The 10,811-nt window shown below is 34.7% G+C and overlaps 1 protein-coding gene and 1 non-coding gene across 2 annotated transcripts; both read left to right on the top strand.

Annotated features, from left to right (window-relative positions):
- The first annotated feature begins 531 nt into the window (after window positions 1-531).
- LOC107918154 (cullin-1) lies at window positions 532-4,200 on the top strand. Its single transcript, XM_016847683.2, has 7 exons — window positions 532-1,437; window positions 2,030-2,128; window positions 2,282-2,494; window positions 3,221-3,298; window positions 3,674-3,763; window positions 3,869-3,949; window positions 4,042-4,200. The coding sequence occupies exons 2-7, from the start codon at window positions 2,123-2,125 to the stop codon at window positions 4,138-4,140; spliced, it is 567 nt and encodes a 188-aa protein (XP_016703172.1). The 5' UTR covers window positions 532-1,437; window positions 2,030-2,122; the 3' UTR covers window positions 4,141-4,200.
- A 5,297-nt stretch (window positions 4,201-9,497) lies between these two features.
- On the top strand, window positions 9,498-9,604 carry LOC121207934 (small nucleolar RNA R71). The gene has a single exon (XR_005903025.1). It is a non-coding gene; the product is annotated as a small nucleolar RNA R71 (small nucleolar RNA).
- The last annotated feature ends 1,207 nt before the right edge of the window (window positions 9,605-10,811 follow it).

Below are 10,811 nucleotides of genomic sequence, written 5' to 3'. Positions count from 1 at the left end.
ATTTAGGGTATATGATTGAGGGTTTAAGGTTTATGAGTTACTATTTTAAGGTTTATGTATTATGGTTTAAGGGTTGGGCTTTAAAGTTTAAGGGTTAAGGGTTATGGGTTTAGGGTTAATGGTTTATATTTTAGGACTTTAGAGTTTAGAGTTTAGGGATTAAGGGTTTATATTAATTAGTGTTTTTAATTTATATATTAAATAATTTCTTATATGATTGTAAAAGAGATAATTTTAATTTTAATATCTTAAAATTATGATTATAGTTTAAATTATTTAAGAGATAATAGATAAACTTTATATATATTAAATGATTTAGGATTTAAGGTTTACTTGATATTTATTAAATGATAAAATTTTATACAACCAATTAATACTTTTATTTTAAAAATATTTAATCTAAACCATTTGATATATTTAAATATTAGATTTAAAAAAATATTGATAAATAAATAACAACATTGATAACAAATAAAAATGAAATCTAAAATAGAGATTAAAAAAATACAATAGCGGCGTTTTTTTTATAAAAACGCCAAAAAAAACAATAAAAAAGTAGTCGCCCTTTTATCCCCAAATTCCGCCTGAAACCTCTAATTTTCCCCCTAAAATCGGTATCCTCAAAACACTTTAGGTGTTTCTCTCTACCGCTCTACTTTCCAATTTTCCCAGGTAGATCTTCATTTGAATTCATCAAACAGCCATGGAAGCTCTCCTCTCTCAATTCACTTTCCTCTCAGATCAAGCTTTACAAGGCAACAAGAATTTCGATCCATCCGCCATGGAAGACGTAATGAAGCTTTTCGAGATCGAATCTTACAAAGCATGGCAGCTTTGGAGCTAGAGAAAGAAAAACAAGTGAAAGGAGCTGAAATAACCATGCAACAAGCAGAGGATTATTTTGACTCAGTCATGGAAACCGCCATGGATGAGTTCAGGTGATTCGAGGAAGAAATGGAACGCGAGGCAAAAGCTGAACTCAGTGGTGTTGATGATACTGCTGAGAAAGTTAAAAAAATGGGGGGTTTGATAGAAAGTTAAATTTCTATTTTTAATAATCTTTTATATTTACTCTTTTCTTTTCAATTAACTTTCCCTGCTAGACAATCACAGCTTAGCGAAGGCCGAAAAAACAGGGATGGCGGCGGCTACGACGAGCAGAACGGCTCGGCGGATGGGAGCTGAGGATGAGAAGCTAGTGTTCGAGACGACGGAAGGAATCGAGCCGATATTGAGTTTCGATCAGATGGGGTTAAAAGACGATCTCCTCCGTGGAATCTACAATTACGGCTTTGAAAAGCCGTCGGCTATTCAGTAGAGAGCCGTTATGCCGATAATCAATGGTCGCGATGTGATTGCTCAAGCCCAATCTGGTACCGGAAAAACTTCCATGATTGCTCTCACTGTTTGTCAAGTGGTCGACCCCGCTAGCAGAGAGTATGTTTTTTATTTCAATTCTTTGACCTGTTTTAAAAATAGTTGTTTTTGACAGATTTGAATGTGTTCTGATATTGGTTTCATGTAATTTTTTGCAAAAAGCCCTAATTTTTAGATACCTCATAGCTAAAACCTTAAATTTGAGATGTTTCTTATTCGAAGAGAAAAATAATGCTATTGAAAGATGGTAAATTAGGGAAGGTGTTTGAGGCTTGAATTTTGTTTAGGATTAATCTATAATTTATTTAATTTATTTTCAAGTATGAATTGTGAATATGCTAAGTAGTGTTATTTTAGGGTTCAAGCGTTGATATTGTCACCTACAAGAGAATTGGCGTCTCAAACAGAGAAAGTGATACGGACAATTAAAGCCTATTCAAGATATCCATGCTCTGGCGAAATCTTATCTAAAATCTACTAAATCTTTTACATAAATATTTTTTTGTGTGTGTGGGTTGGGGGGTTACTTATTTTTCTCTATATGCAGACCTTGTTTTCTGAAACAATGTAGTACTTCTAAGACCTTTAAGTATGATAATATTTTGTTTTATGAATGCATCCCTCAGATTTTCTGTTATTATTTTGTTTACAGGCTGCTAGGGAGACGGGAGCTCTGCAAGCTGCAAAGAACAAACTGGAAAAGCAAGTTGAGGAACTGACATGGAGATTACAACTGGAGAAACGGATGAGGGTAAGCATGTATTATTATTATTATTCTGTGTTTGTTCTTGGCTTCTATCAAAACATAGTGTTTTTTATTTGATGTGTCATGTTATGGAGAGAGGGCCCTGATTTTTGTATGATTTTTGTCTTGTTATTTATAATTTCTTGTCTTACTCTGTAGGTTGACCTGGAAGAAGCTAAAACACAAGAAAATGCAAAACTGCAGTCTGCTTTGCAAGACATACAACTTCAGTTTAAAGAAACCAAAGAATTGCTTGCCAAGGAACGTGAGACTGCCAAAAAGGCAGCTGAGGTAGTCCCTATAATTCAGGAGGTTTCGGTGGTGGACCCTGTGATGTTGGAGAAGCTTACAAATGAGAATGAAAAACTGAAGGTGAGTAGGCTGCGTCTAAAATCTATATTGGCATAAAGATACGGTGAACGTACAATGATATATAGGATACCTTGGGGATGTTTTCTTAGAGAACACTAATTTCATAATGATATTTCTCAAATGCTTGCTACTTGCACGCATTAGTGAGTTCATTGGAAAAGAAAATTGATGAAACAGAGAAAAAGTTTGAAGAGACAAACAAAATAAGTGAAGAAAGGTTGAAATAAGCTTTGGATGCAGAATCAAAAATAGTTCAGTTGAAGACTGTTATGCACAGGTTTGTTTGTGCCCTTACTGAGAAAAAATTAATATAAATTCTTTCAGTGAACTACCAGAATCTGGGATAGCGTTTTTTTGCATGCATATTGCTGAAGCTGTGTTTATTCATTTCTTCCACTCTTTTTGTCTTTTTCCTGGTTAAAATTGTTTCTTTGTTGGCAGTCTTGAAGAAAAGATTTCAGACATTGAATCTGAAAACCAAGTTTTGAGGCAGCAAACCCTATTAAATTGTATTATCTCTCTGTTGCTGGTAGATTGCCCATTTATTTAAACATAATATTTAAATTCTAAATTTAAATTCTAAATTTAAATTCATCAATTTTTATATTTAGTTTTAAAGTTAAAGTTTTAATAGAAAATTTAATTTAATTTTATAGGTTTTAAGTTTTTTACTCTGATTAATTGAGATGGTTCTAATTGTTTTATTTACTTTAATGTTAATTGTAGTCTGAAGAATGCTTGAGAAAGGAAAGGGAGAGAGTGTCTCATTACCTGCATTCAAGCAGTGAGACAAAATTGTTAGAGGTGAGTGAAATGGCTGGAATAGGTTAATGAAGAGCCTTTTTTCTGTGAGCTTAATTTTGGCTTGATGGTGATTTTCTTTTTCTTAGTGAATTTCGTTAATTCTTTGCTCAAAGACAGTCACTCAGATGAATAGTGTTTGATGAATGAAAGTAGTCACTTAGATGTAACAATAGAAGCTGCGTGAATTCTCTTTGAGTGGAAAGATCTGGTTGTTGTTTTATATGTTTCCTTCTAGCTACCTAGGCATTGAGATTGCATGTTTTTGACGTATGAATTGACATGGAATTATGTGATAAGAATTAACAATAAGTTCTTATAAAGATAGTTCTATAATTCCTAGAGCATTCTATTTATTACTGTTTGTTCTTTATCTAGAAAGTGCAACATGAGTTGTTGGTCACATATGCAAATCGGCTACTTGAAAAGGAGCATTCAGGATGCAGGGCCTTGCTTAGAGATGACAAGGTATTGTTCAATCTTTTTCTTTTCTAGCAATGCTTACTCTTCTTGCTATTAGCTCCAGCAAATGTATGTGTTAGATATTAACTTGGCCTTCTTTTCACTCTGTAGGTGGAGGATCTTTCTAGGATGTACAGGCTTTATTGTAAAATACCTCGAGGCTTGGAGCCTGTTGCTAATGTATTCAAGCAGGTCTGAATATTTTGTTTTCTCTGTTCTGCAAACCAATTGATCTTCTTTCTCATGTCCCTAAAAACTAAACCTAAAGTACTTCCTTGTTGCAGCATGTTACTGCTGAAGGTACAGCCTTGGTTCAACAGGCAAAAGATGCTGTGAGTAACTATGTTAATTTTGTTGTTGTCCTTCTACACCCTATTTTGTAATCGTCTACTTGCATATTTGCATATACTTAATAATAATCTCCTGTCAACTAATTATTCTAATTTTTTATTTAATTGTTTTGTTTCAACATTTTATTTTTATTTGAGTTGAAAGAAGAAAAACACAAATTGCAATTTTGACTTAGTTAATCAATTTAAATAATCAATGTTGATATTTCACATGGGAATTAAGTCTTTATTTCATTTAAGGAACTTCATTATAATATCTTATTTTATTGATATCTTTATATTTAATCTAATTTTTATTATTTATTTTAGTTTTGATTCTAAATTTTTATTTTTATTTTTATTTTAATATTTAAGATAACTTGAGTTTTAACTTTTGGATTTTAATTGTGTTATTAATTTATTATTTTAAATTCTAAATTCTAAATTCATTAATTTTTGTATTTAGTTTTAAAGTTAAAATTTTAATAGAAAATTTAATTTGATAATGAATTTTAAATTTTTTATATTTTTCATGACTTTTAGCGGCATTTTTGAGAAAAGCGCCGCTAAAGGTCGTGATCTTTAGCAGCATTTGTAAAAAAGAGTCGCTAAAGGTCGTGATCTTTAGTAGCGTTTGTAGGAAAAGCGTTGTCATAGGTCTTGATCTTTAGCGGCGTTTGTGGAAAAAGTGTTGCTATAGGTCTTGATCTTTAGCGGTGTTTTTTTTTAAATAAACGTCGTAAATTTTAGTGGCGTGATCTATAGAGGCGTTTTTTGCGGCGCTTTTATAATTTTAGCGGCGCTTAAAAGCGTCGCTAAAGACCTTAAAAAATGTCGCTAAAGACCTTAAAAAACGTCGCTAAAAGTCAATTTTGCTGCAGTGTAACTCATTGAGTTGGAGCATCTATTGGAGCATCTGTTTCTTTTTAGCAAGCTTAAGATCCAAGTTGAGTTATTGAAGAGCCTAGTAAGCTTTGTGCACTAACTCCAAGGGCAGGTGACAGGCTTTCCCAAATACCAACCTATAAACTGAAATCCTTAAAGGTGTCTTGTATGTTGTCCTGTAGGCCCATAAAGCATCATCCAATCTTTTGGACCAATCTCGTTGTCTTGTAGGCCCATAAAGCATCATACAGTCTTTTGGACCAATCTTTTCGGTTCAAGCAAACTACCTTCTCGAGTATGCATTTGATCTCTTTGTTTGCCAGTTCAACTTGTCCATTCGTCTACGGTGGTAAGCTGTGGTAACCTTGTACTTCACTCCATATTTGTCGAGTAACCATTTCAACCACTTGTTCATAAAATGGGACCTTTCATCACTGATGATGGCTCTTGGGGTTCCAAACCTTATAAAACATGCTTCTACAAAAACTTCATCACAACCTTAGCATCGTTTGTTGAATATACCTTAGCCTCAACCCATTTAGACACGTAGTCTACTGCCACCAATATAAACTTGTGACCAAAAGACGAAGGAAAAGGATCGAGAAAGTCAATCTCTAAAACATCGAATAATTCTACCTCCATGATGTTTGTTCAAGGCATCTCATTTCTGTTGGTGGCGTTTCCAACCCTTTGGCATTGATCAAAACTCCTTACGTAAGCAAATGCATCTTTAAATAATGTTGGCTAAAAGAATCCAGCTTGCAATACTTTGGCCACAGTATGTGTTCCTTCGAAGTGTCCCCCACTTGGAGCTAAGTGGCAATGATATAGAATCTTATGTACTTCATCTTCTGCCATACATCTCCTGGACATTTGATCTGTACACTTTTTAAACAAGTATGGCTCTTCCCAGAAATAGTACTTCACATCGTGAATGAACTTTTTCTTTTGATGATACGTCTTATCAATCGGCATCAAACCACAAGCTAAATAGTTATCAATATCAGCAAACCAGGGAGTATTATGGACATGATTTACCTTCAGTATATGTTCATCTGGAAATGTCTCTTGGATGGGTATAAGTGGAGAATTCCCTTCTTGCGGCTCCAATTTGTTCAAGTGGTCTGATACTTGGTTTTCTACTCACTTTCGATCTTGGATTTCTAGATCAAACTCTTGAAGTAAAAGTACCTATCGGATTAGTCTTGGCTTAGCGTCTTTCTTGGCAAGTAAGTACTTAATTACCAAGTGGTCCGTATAGACAGTCACATTGGTACCTACGAGATAAGATCAAAACTTGTCAAAAGTAAACACAATAGCAAGTAACTCTTTCTCTATTACCGTATAATTCAGTTGAGCTCCTGTCAGAGTTTGACTTACGTAGTAAATGGGATGAAAAAAATTATTCCTTCGTTGGCTCATGACAGCTCCTATCACAAAGTCACTTGCGTCACACATAAATTCAAATGGAAAATCCCAGCCTGGTGTGATGATTATGGGTGCCGAAACTAACCGACTCTTCAAATCTTTAAAAGCTCTTAAGCACTCTTCATCAAATTTGAACGTCGTGTCCTTCTCCAATAATTTGCATAAAGGTTTAGCAATTTTGGAGAAGTCTTTGATAAATCTTTGATAGAAACTGACGTGGCCTACAAAGCTCCTAACACCCTTTACAGATGTTGGAGGTGGGAGTTTCTTAATAATGTCTACCTTTGGTTTATCTACCTTGATTCCATGTCTCGTTATCCAATGCCCTAGAACAATACCTTCTTGTACCATGAAATGGCACTTTTCTCAGTTGAGTACGAGGTTTGTTTCTTTGCATTACCTTAGTACCTTGGCTAGATTGGCTAGGCAATCATCATATGTATCTCAAAATACTTCAAAATCATCCATAAAGACTTCCAAGTATTTCTCAACCATATCAGTAAAAATAGACATCATACATCTTTGAAATGTAACAGGTGCATTACATAAACCAAATGGAATGCGCCTAAATGAAAATGTACCGTACGGGCAGGTGAATGTTGTCTTGTGTTAATCTTTCGATTATACTGTAATCTGATTATACCCCGAGTATCCGTCAAGAAAATAGTAATAGTCTCACCCCGTGAGTTTATCCAGCATCTGGTCTAAAAATGACAAAGGAAAGTGATCTTTCCTAGTCGCCTTGTTCAACTTCTGGTAATCAATGAAAATTTTCCATTCTGTAACCATTCTAGTCGGTATCAACTCATTATTCTCATTTTCAATGACCGTAATACCTCCTTTCTTTGGTAGGCACTGGACTGGACTTATCCATGAACTGTCTGAGATGGGGTAAATTATACCCGCATCTAACTACTTAATGATTTCTTTTTTTACCACCTCCTTTATGATGGGGTTCAGTCTTCGTTGTCTATCAATTGTCCCTTTTTGGCCATCTTTCAGGATGATCTTGTGCATAAATACAGACGGACTAATATTGTGAATATCGACTGTGGTCCATCTGGTAGCCTTCTTAAATTGTTTCAATACTAGGATGAGTTTATCTTTTTGCTCAATGGTTAATTCAACTGAAACAATCACAGGAAAAGTAAAAATGTTACCTAAATAAACATATTTTGAATGTGAAGAAAGTATCTTGATTTCTAATTTAGGTGGCTCATCGATTGACGCTTTTAGTTTGACATAATCCCTATTCTCTAACTCCAAATATTCAAAGTGGTATTACGAATTAAATCCCCTTTGAGTAGCTTCTAGCAGAGATAAGTATTCATCATCCTCTTCATCATTTGAAGGTTTGATGTCAAAATTTGTTCCAATGGGTCCTTAACATAGTTGAGTTCCTTTTCCACTATGAATTCCTATAAATCAGAAACTGTAGAACAATCATCAATTGTGTTAGGAAATCACATAGACTTAAAAACATTAAATGTTATCTGATCGTCCTAAACACGCATAGTAAGCTAACCCTTCTGCATATCAATAAGGGTCCATTAGGTTGCTAGGAAAGGCCTTTCTAGATGATTGGCACTTCTTTGTCTGTTTCAAAGTCTAAAACCATAAAGTCAGCAGGAAAAACAAATTTGTCTATACGTCCCAATACGTCCTCGATTTTTCCTTCTAGATATGCTAAGAATTGATCTGCTAATTGAAGTGTAACAATAGTAGGTCTAACTTCACCTATTCTTAACTTCCTAAATATTGACATGGGCATCAAGTCAATACTCGCACCCAAGTCACATAGTGCCTTACCACAATATGTTGCTTCAATGTTGAAAGGTATGGTAAAATATCCAGGATCCTTTAACTTTGAGGGTAGTTTCTCTTGAAGATATGCACTGCATTCCTTTGTCAAGGCTACCATCTCAAATTCTCCAAGTCTGCGCTTTTTAGAAAATATATCCTTCATGAATTTGACGTAGTTCGGCATTTGTTCAAGTGCTTCAACCAACGAAATGTTGATATGAAGTTGCTTGAGTAATCTAGGAACTTCTTGAATTGAATTTCCTGCTTCTGCTTTTGAAGTCTTTGGGGGTGGAGTGGTGGAGGCTTCTTTACTGGAACTAGTTGATTCGCCTTTTGTGGCAATTTTGCATCTAACAAAGTTGTTAGTTTATCAAAATTAGGTTGTTCAGAAGTTACCTTACAAGGTTTTGCTGATTCAGGTTCCAATGAAACTAGAATTTCAACATTCAGTTGAACTTCCTCTGAGCCTTGAGCATCAGCTAGGTCCTTTTCAACTTCGACGGTGTTGGGCTCTAATGTATTTCCGCTCTTTAATGTCAACGTTTTACAATAGTCCTTCCCTAGATTTCTCAAATTTTCTGAATCACTAGGTAAAGCACCTTGTGGTCGATTTCTGAGTTCAGTTGCAAGTTGTCTATTTGATTCTCCAAATTCCTTAGAGGTGTCATTTTTTTGCCATGAATGCCTTCAATAGGTTCTCTAATCTATTGGACAGTTCAGCTTGGGTTGGTTTCTAAACTTGTTGGGGGAAACCAGGTGGCTGGGTCGGTCTAGGTTAGGCATAAGTGTTACTGGTTCCAGCCCCTTGGTTTCTCTAGGAAAAATTTAGGTGGTTTCGCCACGATAGGTTATAGAAATTAGATTACAGTCCTTGCCTTTCTTGATTTTGGTTCTGGTTACCTATGTAATACACAGATTTTGGGTTCAATGGACATTCTTCAAACAAATGTCCTTCCCCAAAATAGACACAAGCTACATTTTGAAATTGATCCAGTGGCTGTGCTGCAAAAATATTAAACACATTAGTTGTAAAATTTTTAAGCATTAAGGATATTGAGGATACCCGAGATGTGAGTGAAGTAAGAGTGTTTACTTCATGTATTCTAGTGACTCGTCTTCCTAAGGCTACTCGATTGGTTGGCCATTGATAATTTTTACTGGCAATCCTCTCAATGATTTCATAGACCTTGTTATAAGACTAAGAAAGGAGAGCACCATTAGCAAAAGCGTCCACTACCATCCTCATGTGGGCATTAAGACCATTATAAAACATCTCAAGTTGGATGCAATATGTGATTCCATGATGAGGGCACTTCCGTAATGATTCTTTGTACCTTTTCCATGTGTCATATAAGGACTCATCATCCATTTTTTAGAAAGCAGTGATCTCGCTCCTCAATTTAGAATTCTTGCTAGGTGGAAAATACTTCATGAGGAATCTTTTTGCTAACTCTTGCCCTGTAAAAATTGAATTTGGTGGCAATGAGTTCAACCAAGCTCAAGCTCTGTCCCTTAGCGAATATGGGAATAGATTCAATCGTAATGTATCTTCGGGTACTCCGGCTAACTTGAAAGAATCACTCTCCTCCATAAAAAGTCTTAAGTGAAAATAAAGATCTTCAGTAGGCATTCCACTGAATTGGCCCACTGTTTGAAGCATCTGGAACATGACTAGCTTCAACTCGAATTGTTGTGCCTTGATTTCGGGTCTCTTAATACCAGGATTAAGATCACGAAACACTGGCACAGCATACTGTCTTAGAACTCTATCCCTATCATCAACAATAAGGATAGGATTTTGAACAGGGTCTGCTCTGTTCCTTGATTCAAATTTTCAAGGTTCATCTCTTCGGTCCTTCTCTGACTTGCTTGTCTTCTTCGCTGTCAAAAAGTTCTTTCAATTTCAAGGTCTACAGGGAGGAAATCGATAATTCGGTCAATACTCATAAACACCTAAAATAATCACAGAAAAATTAATTAAGTTAAAATTGAACAGAAAAATAAACCAAAATGCAAAACTAACAAATTCACAAATAATGACTTTAAAACAATCCCCAGCAACAGCGCCAAAAACTTGGAACGACGGAAATGTGCAAGTGCACACAATTGCAACAAGTAATAAAGTGACAAGTAAATGTCGAGTTATCATACCCACAGGGACTATGAAAAGAATTATTTATAAATGCAATTGTAAAAACACTTTGCTGAAGAAAAATATTTTGATTTGAAAAAGTGATTAAAAACTAGGATTTTAACAAAGTAAAATAAATAAAAATAAAATAAAAGTTCAAATGCACAATTTCAAAAGATGATTTTAGTCAAGATGACATAATTGTGTTAGATTAATTACATTTCTTAACTTAGAATTATTAAACTCATGTTCATGTTGTTACGAATAAATTCATGGCAACTCGATAATTTGCTAATTTATGAACATACTTGCCTACCGAAAATCCATTTATCTCTTGACCATATCTCTACGCCAATTCAACCGATTAAATAAATTTTAATAAGTAAATGCGTTATTGCACATACATACTTATGAAATTAAAATAATCTCTTGTATATATCTCTATGCCAATTGAACAATTAATTCAATCTCATAAGCA

Source organism: Gossypium hirsutum, chromosome A01 (assembly GCF_007990345.1).
Source record: "Gossypium hirsutum isolate 1008001.06 chromosome A01, Gossypium_hirsutum_v2.1, whole genome shotgun sequence".
Lineage (NCBI taxonomy): Eukaryota > Viridiplantae > Streptophyta > Magnoliopsida > Malvales > Malvaceae > Gossypium > Gossypium hirsutum.
The sequence above is the reverse complement of the archived record's forward strand: the minus strand, read 5'-3'. Positions and strand labels throughout refer to the sequence as shown.